General features: G+C 40.2%; 1 protein-coding gene and 1 long non-coding RNA gene across 2 annotated transcripts in view; one reads left to right on the top strand and one right to left on the bottom strand.

The window, feature by feature from the left end:
• Positions 1-324: 324 nt before the first annotated feature.
• The window catches only part of cdkal1 (CDK5 regulatory subunit associated protein 1-like 1), a 336,709-nt gene continuing 312,517 nt past the window's right edge, over positions 325-24,516 (bottom strand). Inside the window, exon 15 of the mRNA XM_083918841.1 lies at positions 325-454. Coding sequence (XP_083774967.1) covers positions 374-454 — 81 coding nt within the window. The 3' untranslated portion in view covers positions 325-373. The remainder of the gene's footprint in view (positions 455-24,516) is intronic.
• On the top strand, positions 3,084-4,187 carry LOC310951058. Its single transcript, XR_014593316.1, has 3 exons — positions 3,084-3,145; positions 3,538-3,634; positions 3,911-4,187. It is a non-coding gene; the product is annotated as an uncharacterized lncRNA (long non-coding RNA).

Raw genomic sequence — 24,516 nt, 5'->3', positions numbered from 1 at the left:
TCAATCTAGCTTGTGAGACAATAGATTTAAATCCTTAACCCTCACATATGTAGGAATTTTACACACAATACATTAGTCAAATCAGAAGAACCTCACAGAGTATATATTGCGTAATTCAAATTCTACAGGAGGCTTCCTAGAGTCAGCAGAGTCGTTGGCAGTTTAGTGCGCCAGCAGGCATTTATAAGCAGAAGGACATCGGATGATACAGACGTCTGGAGAAATGTTCTATTCTCTATCTAGAGTAACTGTGTGCAACACAGTACCCATGATCAGAGGCAAGAAGTTCTGATATCTATTCTAACTACTCCAGCATTTATGCTTGTTACAAAGGCGTGGTTTATGTGTCTGCTTGTGCATGCATATGTGTATTTCAAAAGTAGCCGCTGCTCCAGCCTCCATCTTCCTCCCCGCGCGTCGGGGTATCCGCTTTTCCGCATGACTTCTTCTTTATCTGTGAAAAAAGCACATACTCTCATCCTCCCTGTCCCTTGTCTCCTTATATGTTGTTCCTGCCTCCTTATATGGTTGTTGTTTGCAAATGACAGTTCTCTAATCTCAACTAGTTGCCAGGTGCATTTGTGCAAGCTGGCTATTTCATTGTCTTGTGACCTTGACTGACTGCCAAATGTTCGTGTGCTTTGCAGAAAGCAGAAAGTTGAGCCTGGACAAATAATCATACTATCACACTCTTTGAGCCTGGACAAATAATCATACTATCACACTCTTGAATGATTATACTTATTGCGTCTTATTATCACACTCTCATTAATCATTACTAATACACACGCTAACACATGATTATGATACTTCACTCATTGATTATTAATTATTCACATAATACAAGATTATCTGCTCTGGCCACTCAGTGCAAACAATATGAATTTAGGGTGATCTAAACTTCACAATCGAACTGCTGGCCATGTTTATCCCCAGCATTAAGGTATCTCCCCTGCACACATGCTGTTAGTCTGTCTCCCATCGTTGTGTGTCTTCTCTATGGTGCTGTCCCAGTCACCATTCTATACATACTGTCTGTTTGAGTGGGATTTATCTGCAGATAAGCAACAGAATTGATGTTTAAATATTAAAAAGAGATGACATAGTATGACAGGATGTTTGTGTGTGCGTGTGTGTGTGTGTGTGAAGGGGGAGGGGGGTGAGGGGGTTATCAGTAAGTGTCAGTGGAGGTTGGGAAGCAGGTAATGTGTCCATGTTAGGGATCACATTACTGATGTGGATGAGTTGGACAGGTAGCTGCAAAAAGACACATACTACTATGCTGAGTGTCTTGGTGTTTCATGGAGTGGTTTTATCAGGCATTGCTGCATCATTGTGGTGGAGCATGAAGGAACACCTTCTACTGACTTGCCTTGTTTAACCTCTGACAGTCTGACAATGACTTGCAAAAAACAGCCTCACCTAAGACCTGTAGATGTCTGCAGATGAACTGCAGAATGCTTAAAGCTCTAATCCACATGCTACATCACCTGCATTTCATGGACTGCGATGGATAGGTTCTCCTCTTATCACACTGATAGGACTTTGTCAGTCTCTGTTGGTGAAAAGATGTCAGACAGAGCTACTTTTCCACAATGTGTCCCCCAGGGATCGGTCTTGGGACATCTCAATTTATTTGTATGCAGAGATCTCACTGAAAAAATATTATAAATTATATAAATTATGGAAAGTGTAAATAGCTATTCATTATCTGCACCTCATCTTCTTCCCTTCCCCTTTACTTTTTCTCAGTCCATCTTTTCATTATTACCTGTCTGGCTACCAGGATCATTTGTCCATCTTGTTGTTTCTTCAACTCTATGCCGACCTTCTCTCACTCACATTACCCCCTTAATTCTTCCATCCATCCTTACAGTATGTCTCCTTCTTCCTTCCCTTACTTTTCCCCTCCACCATAGGTCCTTCAGACCCTATGTTCCCTCTATTAGTTCCTTCATCTTTCTACTCTTTCCCTCATTTAGCCCTACATCCTCCCTGTCAAAAGAAGAGGGAAAGAGAAGACAAAATGGGGTAGAGATTAATAAAGCAGAATTCATTAATTTATTCCTTTCCTCCCTGTTAGTCTATTCTATCATCCTCTCCACCGACTCTTCATCTTACACTCATTTCATTCTGGGGAGATTCAATAAAAGAGCTCCTAGATCAAGGATCTTATGGATATGAGATGCAGCCTTTAATCTTACTGATGTTAAAGAGATTATCTACAGAAGGCAGTGTCTATCTATCTCTGTGTTGTCTAACACTATCCCACTTAGCATGCTGATCGCATGCAGAAGGATTTGATTAATAGCTTAACTGACATCCAAACAATAAGAAACCTGATGTTGGAATATTGTATGCAGCCTCTATGTATGTAAATATATATTCATGCTCCAGGTCATCTTTGTGAATAGGGAGAAAGGAAGAAGATTGATTAAAAAAAATAAGACTTAAGTACTATTTTGAGATGGTAAAAGTTGGGTGCCAGACATGTGACTCAAGTCATATGGTCCAAGTCTGAAGCAAGTCCTAAGTCCTTTTTTCTCAGGCAAGTCAAGTCAAGTCTTTAGTTACGACAAGTGAGAAAATACAACGTATAAGTACCTGTCTAATAAAATAATTGACCAATTTATTTAACATGTTCATAAAGTATGACAGTGCATTGTATTTTTGTTGAAATTGTTGATATTCAGAGAAATAAATGTAGTCTGATCAAACACATCAAATAACTTCATAAAAACGTATTTATTTCTTTATTTATTCTAAAAAGACAACAACATATATTCTCCTAATTCATTTTAAACAGTGAAATTCTGACAGCCAAATTACAAAGTAATCGAACAAAAAATAAAGCTTCTTTATCTTTTAATTTCTTCTCAATCTAATCATCTGGGCCCAGTATTTCAAAATTTGTAATCTGGATCAGAATAATCCGGATAATGAAATCCTCCTTTTCTCAGTCATGGATCACGGTGATCCTGCTGACTTTATCTGAGTATTTCAAAACACAGGCAGGTCGGATCACTGTGATCCCTACCTGGCCGGATACGGATTTCCCAATCTCAAGTCTCCGCCTCCGGGATCTGAAACATGGTGGACTACTTCATGAAAGGAGTAGCAGAGAGCCGACTTTCACGTCAAAAGTGTAAGTTAACCGTCGTCTATTGTGTAGCGGTTTTAATACCATACGAACGGCAACCAACACATCATGCAAGCCAACTATTTGAATTGTCACCTTATTAAAAGCAGGCCGTGGCGATCTCTAATTGAGACGCGGCCGTGCTAACGGGAGCTAACGCGGCTCCATTGACTTGTGTGTTAAGCAGCTAGCGGGCTATCATTAGCGGCTATCATTAGCGTCACGTCATTTGCAACACGGCAGATTTACAGTATAAGCAGGCTGCATTGTGTACAGACCTGCTCAGTGCTTAGAAAACACAACGCAACACAGTTTGAGTATTAACTACAAGGTTTGTTCAGAAGGTTCAGAATGCTACAGTAGCCTAATGCTGGTGATGATATCATGTTTTTGTGTAGGCTACATAAACACAATTTGGGATTGTGGATTAAGATACTCATACACCTTCTACCTTCAGAGTCCACTCACAGCCATGGACCACTCAGCTACAACAGGGTGAGTGCTGGAAATCCTTGAAAATGCTTTAATTGTATTGATACATTTAAGACTTTCAAGTAATTGGAGTTTGAATAAAGTGCTTGAAACTGCTTAAATTTGTAATGGCATTACTTTCATGGTATTGGTCAGTGACACAATTAGAAACATTTCTTCATCCTAATTCCTCTCCAACGTTGGTGAGAGCTTGTTTTTTTTTGCATTTCACTACACTGTTTTTAAACCTTGGTTTTAGCTTTGCATGTGACCAATAAACTTATCTATCTACCACATCAGGCACGGGGGCCAGAGCCAGCGCCAGCGCCAGAGCGACGGCGACGGAAGAGGCATGCCGGGGATGAGGAAGCCTATGAGAGGCTCCTCAAAATGGAGACCGAAAGGGCAGTCAAACAGACTGAACTGGCCAAACGGCAAATTAAGCTGACGCTGCTTCAGCAAAAAGAGACAGAATTAACAATCAAGCTGTTAGAGAAACAGCTTGACATTTGAAATAGCATGGTCCTTAGTGGTCACATTATTTTTTGTTGGAATAAAACTTTGTTTGGACCCTGCATTCCTTTGTCTTTCTCTGTTTTGGTACATGCAAGTTACAATGTTTGGTGAACTAGAATTTGAGAAATAATTGTAATTTTATTTACAGCAGTTTTACAGTGTGGTCAAAAATTTTACTATGCTTTACATTTTTTGACATTACTTAAATTACTTGTTAGAAGTACAACACTAACACTTAAGTGTAACAAACATCTTGAGTAACAATATCTAGGAGAAGTATGCGCTGAGAGTTTGTCAATCCAAGTCAAATCCACCTCTGAGGTGGGATTCAAATGATCCTGAAATTTTGGTATCAAGTTGATCCAGATATCTGACTTAACTTTTGAAATACCCAAATCAGCCTTTTATCTGGATTCAGGGGAGGATTGGATTACCAGAGCTGAAACCCTGATCTTCAGGATCAGGATTCTCCTGATCTGTGTTGAAATACCCAGTTTTCAGATCAGATCTAGATTTAATCCAATCCGACCAGGATAATCCTGTCAGATCACGTTTGAAATACTGGGCCCTGGTGATTGGGCTGATAGTGATCAATCATTATAAGGCTAGCATTAGCTGGCTACAGAGTCCATTCTGTCAAGTCAAGTTGCAAGTCATCATAAAGTCCACATCTCTCTATGTGCTGTTCTTCATCCTCCACTATTACCCATACAATCAATGCTCAGAAATGTATTTTATGTTCAGAAAATGAAATGGAGAAGATGGAAGAAGTTATGACTCATCATCTTATCTTCTGAAGTTGGGAGCCATGATAACCATGGATAATGTTTTCTTAAAGCACTCTTACTACTAATAGAGTTCCATTCACTTTTTGTAAAAGTTTTCCAATGTTTCATAAGAGAAACAGTCCTCAAATCTTACAAAAGATCAAGTGTATGAAAGAGTCATCCAAATCAAAGGGTTTCAAACCTATTTATTATATTCCTTCTGCAAAATATGCAAAATGCAAAATATCACACTGTACTTAGGAGCATCATTATGGCTGCTTAACAATGCAGCATCCATAAAAGGGCCTGAGTCATTACTGTCTGAGTCTTGACTCCAATGTAAAGGACATAATAGATTGCTAATCACAACAGCACAGCTCACACTATCACCGAAATCCTTTGAAGATTCAAATAAAAAATTCAAATAAATACAATATTAAGTAGTAGTATAGTATAGTATAGTAATAGTAATAGTTCGGGAAACATGATTGACATCTCTTTTGTCCAACAACCATATTCCGATTTCAACTTCAACCACTTTACTGTACTCTGGCTAGCACCAAGCACCTGCTAGTTAGCTAGCCACTTGCATTAGCGTGCATAGGCCTTTAAGCCTTTTTAACGGCCAGACAGTCCTGTGGGGTTGTTGTTGCATCGTGGGCAGCAAGGTACTTTGGCCACAACAGAGAGAGAGCTCCGTTCAAAGGCAGCTATCAGGAACGAGACCAAGGCAAGCGGCCGCCTGACTTGTTGGATCATCGCATGGGCGTTGGACATTCGCACAGCAGAGAAGGTGCTCAGGTGAGTCAAATAAACAGCTGAGATGACATTTATAAAGGTTTAACCTAAGGAATTACAATCACTCATCTTCAACCGCTTATCTGAGGTTGGGTCGCGGGGGCAGAAGCTCTAGCAGGGTACCCCAAACTTCCCTTTCTCGGGCCACATTAACCAGCTCTAACTGGGGGATCCCGAGGCATTCCTAGCCCAGTGTGGAGCTATAATCTCTCCACCTGGTCCTGGGTCTTCCCAGAGGCCTCCTCCCAGCTGGACATGCCTGGAACACCTCCCTAGGGAGGCGCCCAGGGGGCATCCTTAATAGATGCCCACACCACCTCAACTGGCTCCTTTCAATGTAAAGGAGCAGCGGCTCTACTCCAAGTTCCTCACGGATGGCTGAACTTCTATCTTTAAGGGGGACTCCAGCCCCCCTCCTAAGAAGACCCATTTTGGCCGCTTGTACCAGCGACCTTGTTCTTTCGGTCATGACCCAGCTTTCATGACCATAGGTGAGGGTAGGAACGAAGATTGACCGGCCAAACTCACGCTCCATCGCCCCCTCACTTGTGAACAAGATCCTAAGGTACTTGAACTCCTTCACTTGGGGTAAGGACTCATTCCCTACCTGGAGTAAGCAATCCACCCGTTTCCTACTGAGAGCCACGGCCTCAGATTTAGAGGTGCTGATCCTCCTCCCAGCCATCTCACACTCGGCTGCAAACCGATCCAGTGAGTGCTGAAGGTCACTGACCGACGATGCCATCAGGACCATATTAACTCAAGCGAGTGTTTCTTTAGTAACAAGTGAACTTTTTTCGACATCAGAGTTGATCGAGGCAGTCAGAGGTAAAGCCAACTGTTTAACTGCCCGATGTGGTTCCACACATCTCTGTATGCAAACACAACATTCACACTGGTGACATTAACTTTACCAGAACAAGCGCTAGTGTTTACAAGTATGCTGATCAACAACACAATGCCAAGAACCTTACATTGGCCAAAGAATTGTTCAGATAGTAAGAAACATGTTCTTGTTTTCATATGTCCATGTTCTGTAAAAATCTTTTTGTTTTTTAAACAGCTGCATAATAATTTCATTGTTAATTTCAACAAATATATATTTTTTATTTTTACTTTTTAGGTTTAAGTGTTTTAATTATTAAAAATAAATAAAGCATTTTAAGTTCCATATTCAGTCATCTAATATTTTATTCCATTACTTTTGATGATAATTTAGTTTTACGCCGTGGTATCGTTTCAGTATCGGTATCAAGATGATTTAGGCAGGTATCGTACCGAAGTCATAATTTTGGTATCGTGACAACACTAGTTTGAATGCATGTGAATACCACCCAATAGTCAACTCTTGACCTTGCTCCTACCACGGTTGACATACAGGACAATTCCACGTTCACCATGGAGGTTCAGTTCACACTTACTGACGTCGGCAGTGGCACTCTGTGGGAAGTGCTTAAAGCTACTATTCAGGGACAAGTGATATCCTATCGGAAATTGCGGAGGAATTGTTAAAACCGATGGTTTTACAGTCGAGTTCTTTAAGGCGTAATCAATACCATTAGTTCCCATCAATGTGAGAATGTTCAATGACTCCTTTACTGAAGGCAGACTGCCAGCAACCTTGTATGAAGCATCTATTTCATTGATCATCCTGAAAAAGACAGGGAACCTACTTCATATGGCAGCTACAGACCGGTCTTAATTTTAGATGCAGATTGTAGGATCCTTGCTAAGGTCCTCACCCTCCACCCTCCCTCCCTATCATCGATAATTTCACTAGACCAGACAGATTTCACATAAGGGAGACACCCATGTTTCAGTACCAGAAGGCTGCTCAACATCATATTTACACTTGGGCCAGACAACTCCTGAGGCTGTTTATTTCAATTTATTTCATGAACGAGTAACAGCAGTAAGCTCGCAAGGAACTAGTCAGCTCATGAGTAACGGTTGTTGGTAACTGCAGTTATCTCTCAGATACCTGGGTACCGTTAGCATCTCTTCTGCTTCTTTTTCTCCTCCGGCAAAACACGGCGGAATTGCATTGTGGTATAAGGGAGTACAATGTAGTGTACATCGAATTTACACTCAAATTACTTGTGTACAGTCTGCATGAGAATCAGTATAAATGGTCCACCTGTGATAGAGTTTAATTCCAACGTGGCCCTTAAATTGTTCTTTGTTAAACCAAGGAGGATAGTCTGTAGCGGTGCCACATGTCAGCTCTGCCAAAAGTAGTGACTGACCACCTTTGCACAGGTTTTGTACTTTTTTTAATTAAAATTGCACAAATTGTTATTGTTTCAGTTGTTGTTTAGCACATGAATTATTTATATAAAAAATAACACACACACACACACACACACAAACACACACACACACACACACACACACACACACACACACACACACACACACACACACACACACACACACACACACAGACACACACACACACACACACACATCTGTCAGACAGCAAACCCCACCCCACCACCTTAACTAACAAATTTTCTGCAAGAAACCCTGTATTGTATTATAGACGGTATAGAAGTTGATTTACATGAAGCCCGAAGCTGTAACTGGGAATGTTAGTGAAAGACAAGCACTTTCTCTGTATGTGGCGTGATGGAGTAAAGGAAGAGAAAATATGAAAGGAAAAAGACAGAAAGTGGTGCTTTAATCACTCACTCATTCCTCTCTCTGATTCCCCCTCTCTCTTTCTCTCTCTGTATGCCTTTGGAGACGCTTTAGTCACTATAATCCGCTGAGCGTTGCTTTAATCACATCTTCGTGGGTCTCCACTTTTTAATTAAGGCCCGTGTTTCAGCTCATTTCACTGCGCATATTTAGCGAGCCGGTGGGACGTCGAGGCATTCATCAGACAGACAGTCTGACAGAACAGCATCAAGCCGCTCCTGAGCACGGATTTTAAAGACACTGATTGGGTTTTGAAGCAAGGGCAGATGAAGGCACACACACACGATTATAGATACAAAAGATAATTGCATAAACTCTTATTTTAAATATATTTTCATAGGATACATATGGGGCTTTTTGCCCATTGATACATACACAATACATTGACTGCAGGGTTAAAGGGCACCGATGACGCATGGCCCTTTATAACAAGCCAATTAAACATTGTCCAAATAACATTCTCTCTGGATAGCAAAACATATTACCACTGATGTTACTTTAATTGCTTTTTTGTTCCTGATTTTAAATTGTTTGTTAAATATGTTCTAAATAAAATGTTATTACTTTAATTACTGCCTGCCTCTCCGTCTAGCTTGCATATCTTAATTTCAAATTAACTAAGGTCCATGTGAGTCTTTCCCCCGCACACAAAGCAGTGGCATAAAATGCTGTACAAGAAAAGGGCAGATTGACACACACACACCGACACACGCGCATGTACGTGCCTCTGCAAGCATATTCATCTGCACAAACATGATCTCAGACTTATTTTCTTTTCTTAACTTATACCCAGAATCACATATTGCTCTATTATTCCCTATACTCACACTTCCTTTTTAGTCTCTTTATCTCTCTTTGTCTCACACACACACACACACACACACACACACACACACACACACACACACACACACACACACACACACACACACACACACACACACACGCACGCACACACACACACACACACACACTCCTCCCATTGCTCCATCAGTGATCACCACACAGTCTTCCATTAACTTCCCAGCAAGCGGTTTTCCATCTCCCTCAGATTGCTCTTGTTTGTCATCCTAAGCTCTGCCTTCAATCATGTTTGCCAACGCCTTTACAGCACATTGCCCATTTAATTGGATTGAGAACCCCGTTTTGAATATGTAAGAGCAGGAGCTGCATAGTAATCAGAAATATTCAAATGAAGGACAGTGCTGTTAATTGACATTTCTGGATGTGTTGGAAAGGACAGTTGGCTTTTTCTATGAAGGGTTAACGATGTCAGCTTTGTTAGAGGTTTACAGAGCAAAATTACATGAAAAAAATGTGTAGTCCAAATTTTCTCTTAATCTTAAATATAATATACCGCCGAATTTGTGTAGTCATACCTGTTATCACTGTATCATCAAATTATCAGCATTATTATACAGCTAAATTAAAATCTCATTTCATACACAGCTATAAAACGCCTTTTTTTTTAACAGTGTGCAGAGGATTCTGGCACATTTTGCTCTACCTTTCAGCCCCACACATGCAGTGAGGGACATACTCTCATGTTAACACATCTTTAGCACTTTAAAAAGCAACATGAGATAAGATCAAACTTTATTGATCAGTTTAAAGCAAATGCGGTCATTGCTGCAGGATTCGAGATTGAACACTGGAGTCGGGGGAAATAGATTAACAAAAATAGTACAATAGCAAAGAAAAGATACAATAAAGTAAAGCAGAATGTTTACAGTTATGGGGTTATACTGTAGACATGACTGTAACAAATCAACCATGCAGGCTGAGTGGTCAGAAATATAAGAATTATGTGGAAAAACCTAACAAGCAATTACTAAACTTAAAATAAAACATATATCGTCTTTCACCCCCAAATATGCAACACAATAAAAATGCAATTACACAGCACCATTTTGTCCAATCTTGGTTTAAATTGTTCTGTTAATAGCTGAATGTTGATTATTGACTGTCTTAGTGAAGGCTGAATATTGACATCTCTTACATCAGCAACATGTTGGAATTGGTGGGTTTAAGGTCAGGTCCATGGAGTAAGAGTTCACACCTTAGTGACATGAGACCACGCTTTGCTGAATAATGAAAGAGAACTGTCACTGCATTCACTGGAGGAGAACTAAACTGTTCCCACTAAATTCCCAAAGGGTAATGGGCTGTAGCATTTGGCTGTAGGAAATCAGTCTTATTATGTAGTGAATACGTTGATCGGATGGATGGATGAATGGTTAGATCAGGTTCTCATCATTCACTGTACTGTATTTTATATGTTATCCACATATTTTTAGAAATTACGTCCAGAGCAAAGAAGGAAATCAGGCAATGTATTATAAGAGCGCTAAAATCTGTGTAGGGAGGAGGGTCGGCAGTGAATGGATCCCAACACTCAGGTCTTACACTAACCCTAACCCTAATCCATTCATAAGAGATCATACAAACCCTGTTTCACAGTGTTTAATAGAAAGTCATATTTTGTAAGATATCGAGTTTTCACAAGATATCATATGAACTCAATGATGACAATATGGATGGATGGATGGATGGATGGACATATTTAGTCATAAAAAGATGCAATCTTTTTCCATATTCTTTTGCCGTTGCCATGAATTGAATTACAGATACAACGGCAGTACATTTGCCTCAACTCCACCAAGAGTCAGGATCACTAGGAGCTGCTGCCTGAGAAGTGGAAGGAGCTGCAATGCTTGGATCCTTCCCATGTGTTTCGAGATCAAACACCTTTTAATGGTGATTAGAGCTTTAAGTTGTAACAAGACCACATGCGTAGACCTTGAGGGAGAGGTGTAAGTCTGTATGAACACCTGCTGCCTATTAGTAATTAGAGAATATCAAATGCACCTTTTGTTGTATCGTTTTATCCACCAAGTAGTCTGTCCTCCTGTAATATGAGAACCCTGGAATTTATTGATAGAGAAGGAAACCGTTGGAGTGAGGAAACCGGAGAGACAGATAAAGGGTAAACTGCAGTGAGAAGCAAAGATGGAAAGAGCTCAAACGGAGAGAGTATGCAGACAGTATAAAGCAGTGACTTATAACAAAGTGACAGAGTTCAAAGCAAGGCCGAGTCCTCTTGTCTTCTCATTGCTTTTGCCATGTGCACACACACAGAGAGAGAGAGAGAGAGAGACACACACACACACAGAATGGCTGACAGAGAAAAGGGTGATTCCATTTCTCTGAGCTGACATAAAGATCAGTGTTCCGTGGCTCGGGGGGCCTGCTGAGCGCGCTCACTGTCGGCTCTGACACTTCCCGGCACTGCTGCCTCGAGGACAAGAAGAACCTGCCTCTCATGCTCACACACACACACACACACACAGACACACACACACACACATGTACACAAACTCACACACACAGGAATTACAAAGACAAAAAAGCCCATTTTTGTGTATGTACGTGTGCTGCAATACACACACCTGTGTGTGTATGTGTGTGTGAGTGTGTGTGTGTGTGCGTGTGTGTGTGTGTGCGTGTGTGTGTGTGTGTGTGTGTGTGTGTGTGTGTGTGTGTGTGTGTGTGTGTGTGTGTGTGTGTGTGTGTGTGTGTGTGTGTGTGTGTGTGTGTGTGTTTGTGTGTGTGCGTGTATGTGTGTGTGTGCGCGTGTGTGCGCGTGTGTGTGTGTGTCTATGCTCTGGTGCATCGGTGTGTATGACACTGCCCTTCTGCCTCATCGGCAAATGTCAGCAAGGACCAATGTGTCAGTTTTATTTGCAAATGCCAGTCATGATAAGTGAGAATGGCAATTACCCCTAGGGGACTGGAGTTGGACAGCTCATGGCTCTTGAAAAATGAAATGACCAAAAACAAACAACAACAACTTTACAACACATTAAAAGAAGCATTTATGTTTTTATTAATCCCACATACTCTTCAGTCTGGAAAAAGTGACTTAAACAAACTTACTAATAGATTACTACTAAACTGACTAGACTAGCACAAACATAATATGGAGCTGCTGCACTGAGGAGGAAGAAACATGTATATTTAGGTTCAGAAGCCCAAAAGCATTTAACTGACTCCAATCTGCTTTCAATTTGAATCCAGCTTTGTGACAGATTTGCTTTCATTTGCTGATATTTAATATAAAAAAAAATATCCCTATTGGGAAATGACTGGACAGGGTGTCCTGTCACTGTTTGTACATATACCTACAAAAAAGTAATAAACTGTAATTCCTATGTAATCCATGAATTTATAACTGTAGAAATTATGTGCGGAGCAAAGAAGGGAAGCAGGTGACAGAACGTTAAAAAACGTGTAGGGAGGAGGGTTTGGGTGACTTTCACCCAAAGGACATGTGTTGTTGTCCCAAAAGTCTTGGTGTCCCAGAAGTACTTTGCCAAACCATGACATTTTTGCTAATATTAATCTTAATCCAAGTCGTTTTTTTGCTGTTACAGTTACATACCAGTCATTGTTTCCCATACCCATTTTTATTACCCATTTACAGAATTAAATAGAACTTCATATTCTGTAAGATATGATACAAAGCATTATATTGTTATGATATGATGAACAGTTTAACTGGATGAACTGACATGTAGGAAGTAATTCTATTATGGTCATATATTCAGTTTATTTACAAAGCTGAAGCTTAATGTTTACCTGAATAGCACTGTTTGTATAGTTTATTCATGAACATATGCATCGCCTCTAGGCTTGTAACAGGAAAATATAGCGTTCGGTTTGAAACGTCTCAGGTCAAATAACTTAACATATGAGGTGCTTTTAGGCTTTTTATGGTATTTGTTCATCAACGTTTTCTGCTCCGCATGAACAAAAGAACATATGCAAAGCTTTTGGAGCAGTATAAATGAGGACTAATGTTTCTTTGAAAGCCCAGTTTTTGCACAGTGTGTGAACATCTTCAAGGCTTGGTGCACAATACAGCAGCATCTTGCTTCATACATGTTGGCATATCTGTCCCTGCACATCTACCTGTGTGTATTTAAAATAGTCTCCATGCCTATATATTTATCTATTTGTGTGTGTGTGTGTGTGTGTGTGTGTGTGTGTGTGTGTGTGTGTGTGTGTGTGTGTGTGGGTGTGTGTGTGTGTGTGTGTGTGTGTGTATGTGTGTGTGTGTGTGTGTGTGTGTGTGTGTGTGTGTGTGTGTGTGTTTGTGTGTGTGTGTGTGTGTGTGTGTGTGTGTGTGTGTGTGTGTGTGTGTGTGTGTGTGTGTGTGTTTGTGTGTGTGTGTGTGTGTGTGTGTGTGTGTGTGTGTGTGTGTGTGTGTGTGTGTGTGTGTGTGTGTGTCTATGCATGCCCATAAAATACAGATACACATATGAAATGGGATTGGGGTGACCAGTGTAATGAGCTTTGTTGTCCCCACATGGTCACTGGGTATCAGACAGAAACACACACTTACACAAACACACACAAACATGCATACAGGCACATGTACGCACACACACACACACACACACACACAGGTCCCCCTAGAGCAGGGTACATATAGGCGACATGCTGGCACTGATGAGGGCAGACAGCTCGCCCCCTACACATAGACAAGGCCAGACAGGATGGCTTGGTGCCAGCAGCAGCTATGAGGTCTGTGTGTGTGCGTCTGTGTGTGTGTGTGTGCGTGTGTGTGTGTGTCCGTCTGTGTGTATGTGTGTGTGTGTGTGTGTGTGTGTGTTTGTGTGTGTGTGTGCGTTTGTGTGCGTGTGTGTGTGTGTGTGTGTGTGTGTGTGTGTGTGTGTGTGTGTGTGTGTGTGTGTGTGTGTGTGTGTGTGTGTGTGTGTGTGTGTGTGTGTGTGTGTGCGTGTACGTGTGCGTACGTGTGCCAGCCCCGCTTGCCTAAAGTGTCCTGCTGGGAGTTAGGCTCTATGTTATAAACAAACAAGCAAGAGCAAATAGGAGATGGGAGAAACAGAAAGAGAGAGGGCAACAAAGAACTGGAGAAATATAAAATTCCAGTTTCAATCTATCGATCCATCTATCAAACTTTCTCACCACTTAATGTCTCTTTCCTATTATGTTAAGCAGTGCAAAAAAACACAAAAGACAGATGATAGAAAATGACGGCTGGTTCTTTATTGTTAGGTCAAGTCAAATGTCACAAGTCAAAGTATCAATTCAAGTACCTTCTCTCAGCCATATGCTTTATGGTTTAGAAAGGGTCTCCAGTGTGTGTATATGGCAGTCTCCCAGATTCCATACCTCTTTAGGTGTAAATCAATCTTAGGCAGAGGCCTACCACTAACTAAGTGAGCAAAAGAGCAAGCAATGGAGAAGACTGACATTCTGTCTCTTTAAAGCTTTCTCTCACGTACACGGCTCATCCAGAACGACACACACACCTACGTACTGTACATGAACCACACAGACCCCTGTTGTTCACGGCACTAGCTAGTTATGCTAATGTATTTCCTCACTAAGACTGTCAAGGCGTGGAACAGGATTAGCATAAAGTTGATTTCAAAGCGCACACACACACACACACACAGACAGGCATCTGGGCTATTTAAAATAATCAGTCTTCAGACTGAGTATGAGTGATAGGCATAGGTGTCAGGCGTTAAAAGAAAAGAACATATATGATGCGTATGTAAAAGCAATGTCTGCAATCATGACATTATGAGCCTAAGTTCATCTGCATAACAGCAATATTAAAGTAATTTGTAATTTTCCTGAAATAGGGGTCTGAGGTGAGAACTGGTAATTGGACAAAAACATACACACTCCCTGAAGAATGTACAGTATGCTTTACAGTTGAAGCTCACATGTACAAAGTTATCACAAAATCAATAGCAGGCATCTGACAGAATATATATATATATTTTCCAAACAAATAATTTGAGGGTGGAGAAGTACTAGAAGAACTTTCTGAATATGTAATCATTCTTTAAAATGTGTGAGAACATTTTGTGTGACATTTTCTATAAGCAAATGTTGATTGTTGATCCTTGTATCAGAATCCTTTTGGTTTACCAAATACCAGATTCATATGGTATGTTTTCAGCGGGAGCGTACCTATGTTCCCCACAACATCGGACCTTTTTTTAAGAAAAGGGTCCGATGTTCCCAGCTTTTCAAAGAAAAGGCCCTATATTCGCCGGTCTGTTATTTTTTCCACAATCAGTGCCGAATTTCCATGGCAAATAGGCTGAACCATAAGCCCTGACCCTAAAAATATCCTAAATTAAATCAGCAAAGGCATAGGCTTATGCGACCATAGGGACATAGGGATGCCCCCTTCTCAGCTCAGTTTGTTTGTTTGTCTGTCAGCATGATTAAAGAAAAAATACTGGCAGAAAATTTAATAAAACTTTGTGCAAGGGTGTAGCATGGACCAAGGAAAAACCCATTACATTTTGGAGCAGAATCAGAGGGTGGGCACACAAATTATTTTTCACTTTAGTCAAAATTGTGAGATATAAGACTGCATTGGGATCACGCTGTATGTATCAGCAGAACTATGTTATAAAAAAAACAATGAAAACCTTGACCATTGTTTCTGAATCTTTCCAAGCATCTCCTGTAATTCAGTAAACACCTAATCCATGAGATGTGTTAAAGTATTCACTATCCAGGTGTCCACCTCTCTTCTCCGACACCATGTTTCCCATTTATGAGAAAAGAGACAGAAAGGAAAAGGCAAGAGTGACATTCTCTTCACAAACACTACACAAAACAGCACTTTCTTCAGTTAAAGTGGTTTCTTTCTGATTTAAGCAGCTTTCCCCTCAAATTCTCACAAAACTTCATGTGCATTGAATAAAATTGTATGGGGGGTTTTGTTTAGAAAGTACCATTACCTGTACCAGTACCATTCTCCTGAACTGTTACTTATGAACAGGTTGGGATAATCCAATTGTAATGATGAACTCTGTTGTTTGGGGTAGGGTGTTTGCATGGTCAGAATATTTGTGGGTGCGGGCAAGAGCAGGATTAAGAAAACAGTCCCCAGCGGGGCACTTACATCACAACTACTTTATTAAAACTTAACTAATAATTACTTGGGTAATGCACTACATAAATTGTAGCATTGAGTCAGCAGGATTTTATATCTATAATATTTAATTTATTTCCCTCTTTAATTCATTTGAATGAAGATTTGAGTAAATAGCAATAATATGGACAATGTATGTATCTCTATCATCGCCTAATTTTAAATGCTGAAATAAACTGCATTACAGATTTTCCTAAACCTAAATCTAAATTAGGTATAGGAACAATAAATCAATTAAATCAATTCTCCTACATGTGTGTGTGTGAACACAAAACACAGACCGGCATCCACATTGTGTACACATGCGCATGATCACATACACAAAGAAAAAGTAGCCATACTGCGGGGCTATCAGCTCCAGCACACCATCATGGGTTTCATCAGATGTTTCACTTATTTTTTTCTCTCCCTCTGTTTTCACCTTCCCAGCATCTATGGGAAACGACAGATGGATGGAGAGGAGGGGAGAGCAGGAGAGGGAGGAAGGAGGGGGGTGGAAAAGAGAAGCAACGGTGTTTTCTTCTTTCTCTTCTTTCTTTTTTCAATCTAAACTAAATCTAAATCCTGTGCTGCCATATACTGACCTGCAGAGGAATGTGCCATATGCTCAGAAAGTCATCAAGCAACATCGGAGGCAAACACTGAATAAGACTTAATATTAAGTATTTTCAAAGAGCACTGCCAGGGACCTTCATGCTTTATACTGCTGATGGGCATGCCTGCAAAGCTGTGAAATAGTTTTTATAAAGTGCTGCAGCAGGCAGAAGAGGATTAATGGGTGAGATTAAACTTTGAATATGGCCTTCTACATAACTGCTAAGGTTAATATGTGAAGTATTAGAAAGAGCAAGGCCTTTAGATGATCCAATAAATGAGTTATATAAATGGACTAAGTGAAGCTTCCGGTGGCTCCAATAGATTATGTTTTGGAACAGCACCCATATTTTCGACCTTCATTCTCAAACCCTGCTTTTTTTCCTCTTCACATTTGTCAACATTAAATTATATAATTTGTTTTAACTTTTTCCCTGTCTGGACTTTGTCCACATATGTAGGATAAGATAGACCAGAGGTCGCGTTAACAAAATATTATTAATATACAAAAATCTTTAGTCCGGCCTGTAGGAGTCAAGGAAATTAACAAGGAAGCTTCTTTTCGTGGCTGCACACTTCTGTGGCCCTTTATTCACACACACTGAACATAAAAAACAATAACTTTGTCACATCCATTTAAACACCTCATCACTATGGGTACCCAACATTCTCTTAAAAGGAACGTGTCAACCCTAGCTGCACAGCATAAGAAAAGCTCCAGTTAGTGAATTATGTCCTTGTAGGGTCCACAACAGGTTGTCATCCTCCCTCTGAATTCATCAGTTTAACTATGTTTTTGCCTTACTCCCACCTTTGCCTGTGAATTTGTTTCAGGGTCTTCTCCGATTAGTGACAGTAAGATCTGGCCCAGAATGGGCCCAGCAGAATATACACACCTCTGCGCACTGGTGGACAAGAAAGGCACTGCACTCAACACTCATCTGAAAGCCACATTGCTTCCTCACCAATACTGCCGCCTGCCACTCTGGCACCACACCCCAGCCATGAGCCGCAGTTGCCTCCTCCCAATCACTACAGTGGTGAGCCCAGCCTTTGCCTTTCTTTTCTATCACAATGTTCTCTGGTGTTTGAACCGCAACCATCCACCTTCCCGTCCGATTGCTCCTGAGTTGCCAATATCATCACTCTTCTGGATGGAAGAGTGCGGAAGTGGGGAACTTCGGTGTGGAATGACAATTCACATGTCTGTGCCTCCCTGGATAGTTTTACTCTTCAATGGAGAAGGTTTATCGTCAGGTCCGTCAGTGGCAGACAGGCAGTCTTGCTTAAGGCAAGCCAAGGAAGGAGCCAAGTCTCTGATTTTGCCATTGATTTTGGCACATTTTAGCTGCTAATTGTTCCTGGAATGTGGATGCTCACCCAAACCATGCTCTCAACAGCCAGCCTCTCACTAGGTTAAAATATGTTACTGAAAACTCCTTATATCTGGCAACCACTGTGAAAATATTCTATTGCTCCCCCAACCCCCAAAAACTGACCGGGCTAATAAAACTATTTTGGGGTGGAGCACAAACAGAAGGTCTGTCTGTCACAGCGTTTTTTGTCACAGCCTCTTTTGTGAGCCTTGCCATAAGGTGGAGTTGTGGAGCCCATGGAGGAGTTGCCTGACCTGTCAGCAGTGGCAGCTTAATATCTAGACCTTAAACCTGTGTTCAGCAAGTCGCAACTACTCTACCTCAGCACTAGCAATATGACTGTTCTATCATTCTGCTGCCCGGAACATCACTGCCTAGGGGTAGGCTCTATTCTCTGAAAGGGAGGCTATGAACAAGTACATCAATGACGCTTTGTCTGCAGGCAGTATTTGGCCATCCTTTGCTCCTTTGTGAAGAAGTAGAACTGTTCCCTCAGGCCTTGTATTGACTTCCAGGGTTAATGACATTACTATTAAGAACCGTTACCCATTGCCACTAAAGTAATCTGCTTTTGAGAAACTGCAGGGAGCAACAATTTTCTCCAAATTGGACCTCCACAAAACGTATCAACTGGTGCACATTTGTGAGGGAGATGAGAAGAAGACGGCCTTAAACACACACAGTCACTATGAGTATCTGGTAATGCCATCTGGCTTGTGCAATTCCACTGCTGTTTTCCAGGCCCTTGTAAATGAAGTGTTGTGGGACATGGTTAATAAGTTTGCTGTGTGTACCTGGATGATATTCAGATTTTCTCCAAGTCTCCCCAGGAGCATTTACAGCATGTAAGGCGGGTCCTGCAATGCCTATCTGAGAATCAGCTGTATCTGAAGGCTGACAAGTGCAAATTTCGACAGGACACTATGTCTTTCTTGGGTTTTGTACTTTTTGCTGGAGGGTTGGAGATGGACTTGCCCTCAACATCTCACGTCAACATCTGCCCCCTGGTAATAAACCTAGGGGGAGTCTTTTTTCCCTGTGTCCGTCCATTCTCAGGCCCTCCAGTTGAAGTAGACTGCCCAACTCCTTGTGCTACATGTTTTTAGGAAACATGGCCTGCCTACCTGTAACGACCAGCCGCCGTTACCTGTTGGAACCTGTCTTAATAATTGTATACTGTTAACATTGTGCGACGTAAGGGTAAATAACCATGCAAGGTACATTTAAAATGTATTAATTGATTTGGTTTTATATTGCAGTGCGCAAAGTCGGGGCATTCGCGCCGTGGACATCCGCCTGTGTAGCCTGACAGTAGGGTTTGTTCAGTATAGATGTATTCATGTAGATGTAAATGTTCATCCAGTGTATATACGGTATGTATGTGTATTTGGAAAGCCTTCTGTACACCCTCATAGGTGCGTCGGTGCAACTGACTTCCAGACTAATGGTCAGACTGAGCGGGCCAATCAGCACCTAGAGACCGCCCTCCACTGCACATAAGTATGCACACAATTCCCTGCCTGTCTTTTCTAACAGGCTCTCCCCATTTAAGTCTGCAAAGACAAATCAAGACCATAGAAACAATGGATAACACCAGTAAAAAACGGAAAGAAAAGGATGGGACTGAGAAGGCAAGAGAATAAAATGGGACATTTAGATAGTGAAGCCGCTAAATGTCCCAAACTAAGTGACATGTTTAGCAGCACAGCCAGTAGCAGCACCACCAAGTTGATACATTTTTATCTATACCCAGTTTGTGTTGCTCAGGTCAATGCAAAAATGAAATTAAATAATGATTACAGTAGTTAAAACAGCTAAACTTGAACATTTTAGCTGTAAAATGTGGCTGTAGTCAACACAGTATCACACCCAACATGTCAAAAACTGACTGTAGTAGCTAAATCAGCTGCAACGTGATATTTACATCATTCTAATCGTATCAGTTATAATCTAATGATGTAATATTCTAAAATGGGTCATTCTGTATAATGAGTACTTTTACTTTTTGTGCTTTAAGTAAATTTTGAAGCTAATAGTTTTGTACTTTTACTTTAGCAACATTTAGAATTCATGACTTTACTTATTTTGCTTAAGTAAAAGCTCTGAATATTTCATCCACCACTGTGGATATTTGAATAAATTAATGTTGTGAAATTAGCATTATCTTTGTGTATCTTTTATTCACCGTAGAAATTCAGAATGTAGTACTTATATCGGCCACCTGATACATATGCCAACAGGTGAATAAGGGGGAGTACTGGCACTTGTTTTTTTCCACTTAAAGCACTGCTCTAAAGTACTCAGATGTTAGGCAGTGCAGGGTTATCAAGTTAGTAAAACCTTGTGAATGCAAATGTAGTTAATCTAAAACTGATACAACAAACAAACAACTGATGACACTGTGAAATCCAAGATGAGCGATTAGCTGAACTCTGTCAAATCAAAAGTACATTCCACTCAAACCGGGTATCTGATGCATTATAGTGCAAAAGATTAAAGTGCTAATCACTGAATTACTCATAGCAAAGTATTGTGTCATTCAAAGTCACCAAAATCTTTCAGAGAGCTCTCAGCTGACCACCGATGGTACAAGGCTCCAAACACCATTCATATTCACAGTAACATGACACAGAGCTGGATTCAAATCAGCAAAATATCTCTAAGATATGATTGCTTTCCATTCCTGTGTGTTAATGTCACTGCTCTGAACTAATTTGCTATTTCTCCTCTGCATTCGGTAATTGACTTGTATGGACTAACTGTCAACATGGACGACAAGGCACAGACTTGTAACAGTCTTTTTTAATAAACTCCAGGTTTGCTAACTTTATTGTTGGTGCTTTGCTTTATGTGTAGGGAACCCTAATCATGCTACTGCAGATGTTTGGTGCTATTTTGAGCAATATTAGTGGTTAAAATTAGTGGGTTTTGATGCGTTCAGCGCACCGCTCCAAGCTTATAAGTGTTAGCCCTTTGGGGCTGTTAGCATCTCTCCGGGCATTCTCTATACATGGTTGATTAACAAAAAAAAACTGTCTTGATGGCTCATTTGATGTATTTTTATGCCAAAAAAGACCATGAGGTCCATTTTCACCGGACTTACATTTTAAGCTCATCTCAGGCACGGAAAGCAGGATTTACCTATTGCATGTTTAAAATAATATGAAGCCAATATACATTTAAGAACTTCATAAAATTAAATGTTTTAAAATACATATTTTGTTTCAATACTGATAATTCTTTTGAGCCATCTTGGACTTCTCGCTTTCGCCCAAGCCTGAAGCAAAACACAGCACAAAGGAAAACATTCTTAAAAGACTTTGTTATATTCAATGATATGTGCCTCCTTCAGATGCAAGTTTTCAAAGCTGTTTCCATATTTGTGAAAATGCAGAAAGGGTATGAAATACATAAACTTTGAAAAAAAAATGTGAATTTCATAAGGAGGTTTTTCAAATCAACTGCAGTGCCCCAAAGGCCTTGCCTTGATCGAGTATGGAGGTACTGTATATGCACAGAGCTGGCATTTTGGTCTTCACACACACATGCACACATGCCACACACACACACACACACACACACACACACACACACACAGATGTGGGCTTCTTCCCACAGATGTGATGAGGGATCATTTGTGTGTGAGAGAGCCCCCATGCCCCATACCGACACGTACACACACACTGCCTGGGCCCAGCCTGTCTGCCACGGGTGTCAGTACATCTAAAAGGTCTCAACATAAATGGGATTAATGCAGTCTCTCTCCCATCGGCAATCATTAAGCATTCTGTTTAAAGCGCAAACACACGCAAAATAAAGCACTTCCACTCTCCCCAGATGCAGTGAATTATTCAAAGACGAAAAAAAAAAATTAAGGAAAGAGAAAAAGAGAGAGAAACTGAGATGGGGGGGAGTACAAGCAACTCCTCTGAAGGGAGGAGGTACAGTGGATAGGAGAGACAGATAAATAAGAATCCAAGGGGAAAAGGGAGAACATGAAAGAATTGTTTTAGAGCTGAGAATCCTAAAATGCAAGCGGCTTTGTCACTCAGAAGTGATGCTCACATTTTCTCTCACTCCATTTCTCTCTGTTTGTTTCCACGATCCCTCCTTTCTTCATTCTACTTCATCCCTCTCATTCTCTCCTGACATGTTACTCCCTCTTTCTTCAAATTTTCTCCTCCTACCTCCCTCCCAGTTGGAAATTCCTCCTTGCTGCTTGCCATACGCTAATAACTATTTACTTCCTACTGAGAGCAATTAAGCTAAGAGGGCTTATTTCATTCTCCTTTTGATTATTGAACTTTTGAAAACCACATGTATAGTTTGAAGCACACGTTTAGAGGCTTTAAGTTCTGTAGATAGAACATGGGTATGGCTCTGTGCAAATGAAAGATACAGGACAAGCTATATGTATAAACCAGAAAAAGCTTTGTGGTTTTTGGAATTAGCCCAAAAAGCTTAATTAATGTATAAAAGATTGTCTTCATTTATCAAAAAGGGTTTTAATTGGTACTAATGGAAATGAGAGTATTAATTTACCAGGAGATTTTGCTTTGCTAATATTTCCTCTCATGCATTGAGAAGTTTCCTTAAGCTAAGCTAGAAGCCTCTGGCTTAAAGGAATTCCTTAAAATGTTCCACAGAAATCACAAAAAATGATTAAATACCTCAGCTATTCGAAGCAGAGCTTTCATTGACTTTCTTTATGAGGTGCTTGATATAGGCAAGGCCTTTCAACCCAACCCAGTCTCCAGACAAAATCTCAACGTTTCTGAACCTCTGCAACCCATCCTCATTCACTTCTTCTCACAGATACTTTTTGACCTACTACAGTCACAATTTTTAGGGGTTAATCTTGTTAATTCAAACAAAAATGATAAACATTCGTTTGTTTAGGCATCAAAACTGCTTGGCAAGGTATGGGAATCTTAACTATGTACAGTAGGTTTAGGAAAATATTGTGGTTTGGGTTAAAATAAGCACGTCTGTTATATAATAATATTAACACTGCACAAAAGTGTGCCGAAAACATATAATATCATTGTTTCTGTGGTTTGCAGAATATTGCCAATATTTTTCAGTAAAGAAGAATTAAACAATATTCTCAGATGATATAAACACTGCTTGAATGTCACACCTTTTTGAAGCCAGCATGTCTGATTTGACATTTGTCAAACAGTTTGTTTTTAATGTCAATAACAATGTTTTTTTCTCACCTTTAATGAAACTGCTTTTAGAAAGAGAAGTTGATTCATGCCTGTTTGATTTTTCACATTTTACATATATACCTGCAAAAAAAAATGTTCTCACTTATTCAGGGTGACTTGCCTGTTCATCACAGCCTTGTTTTTCCTATTACACACATAAGGCTGAAGGTTATGATTTCACATGTCCTTACTCGAATGCTGAACATCTCATTCTGTCTTCTTCTACTAACCAATTTGGGTTTGTTAGAAGTTGCCTTTTTTATCTGAAAAAGGTGACTATCAAACAAAAATCAATAACATAAATCTGACTAGAGATTAGATTTAAGTAATACCATTGGCAATGCACTCTTCAGTTTGTCTTTTTATTTTCCATGGTTTTATGTTTTTAAGTGATAAATGGATGCTGTTGCATAATAAACAGCTCATTTGCATTTTCTTTCCATTTTTCCTTTTACTTTCTACCAAAAGCATACGCTAAGCTGCCATCAGTGCATGACAACTTAATTTACTGTAGGCTGCTGTGATCAGTGACTACTTGCAGCAGGAAACACAACAACTTTTGCTTGGGAACATAACATCAAGTTGGAAATCATTTGCAGCATTAGGCTCATCATTATTTTTAAACAATAATAACATTTACAATATGAGGCTATATTGATCATATGTAAGGTATAATCAGATGGTGCAGTCATTATGATGTTTTACTCTTTCTGGAGCACTGCCATTATAGACAAGTTTCCCTTTACAGAAGTGTGTATGTGTGTGCGTGTATGTGATTGGTAGGCCAGTCAGCCAGTAATAAGATAGTCAATATTGCTAAAAATAGACACATTTTGAGGATAGTTACTCACACATGTAGTTATTTGGTAAAAAAGCAGCAAGATGTGTTTGTTCCATATATTTTTTTCTTTTTGTTCACACACCGTATATGCTATCCTCTGTCCTCCTTTTGCCT

The sequence above is a fragment of the Echiichthys vipera genome (genome assembly GCF_963691815.1).
Source record: "Echiichthys vipera genome assembly, chromosome: 8".
Classification (NCBI taxonomy): domain Eukaryota; kingdom Metazoa; phylum Chordata; class Actinopteri; order Perciformes; family Trachinidae; genus Echiichthys; species Echiichthys vipera.
Note: the sequence above shows the minus strand (reverse complement) of the source record. Positions and strands in the feature narration are given on the sequence as shown.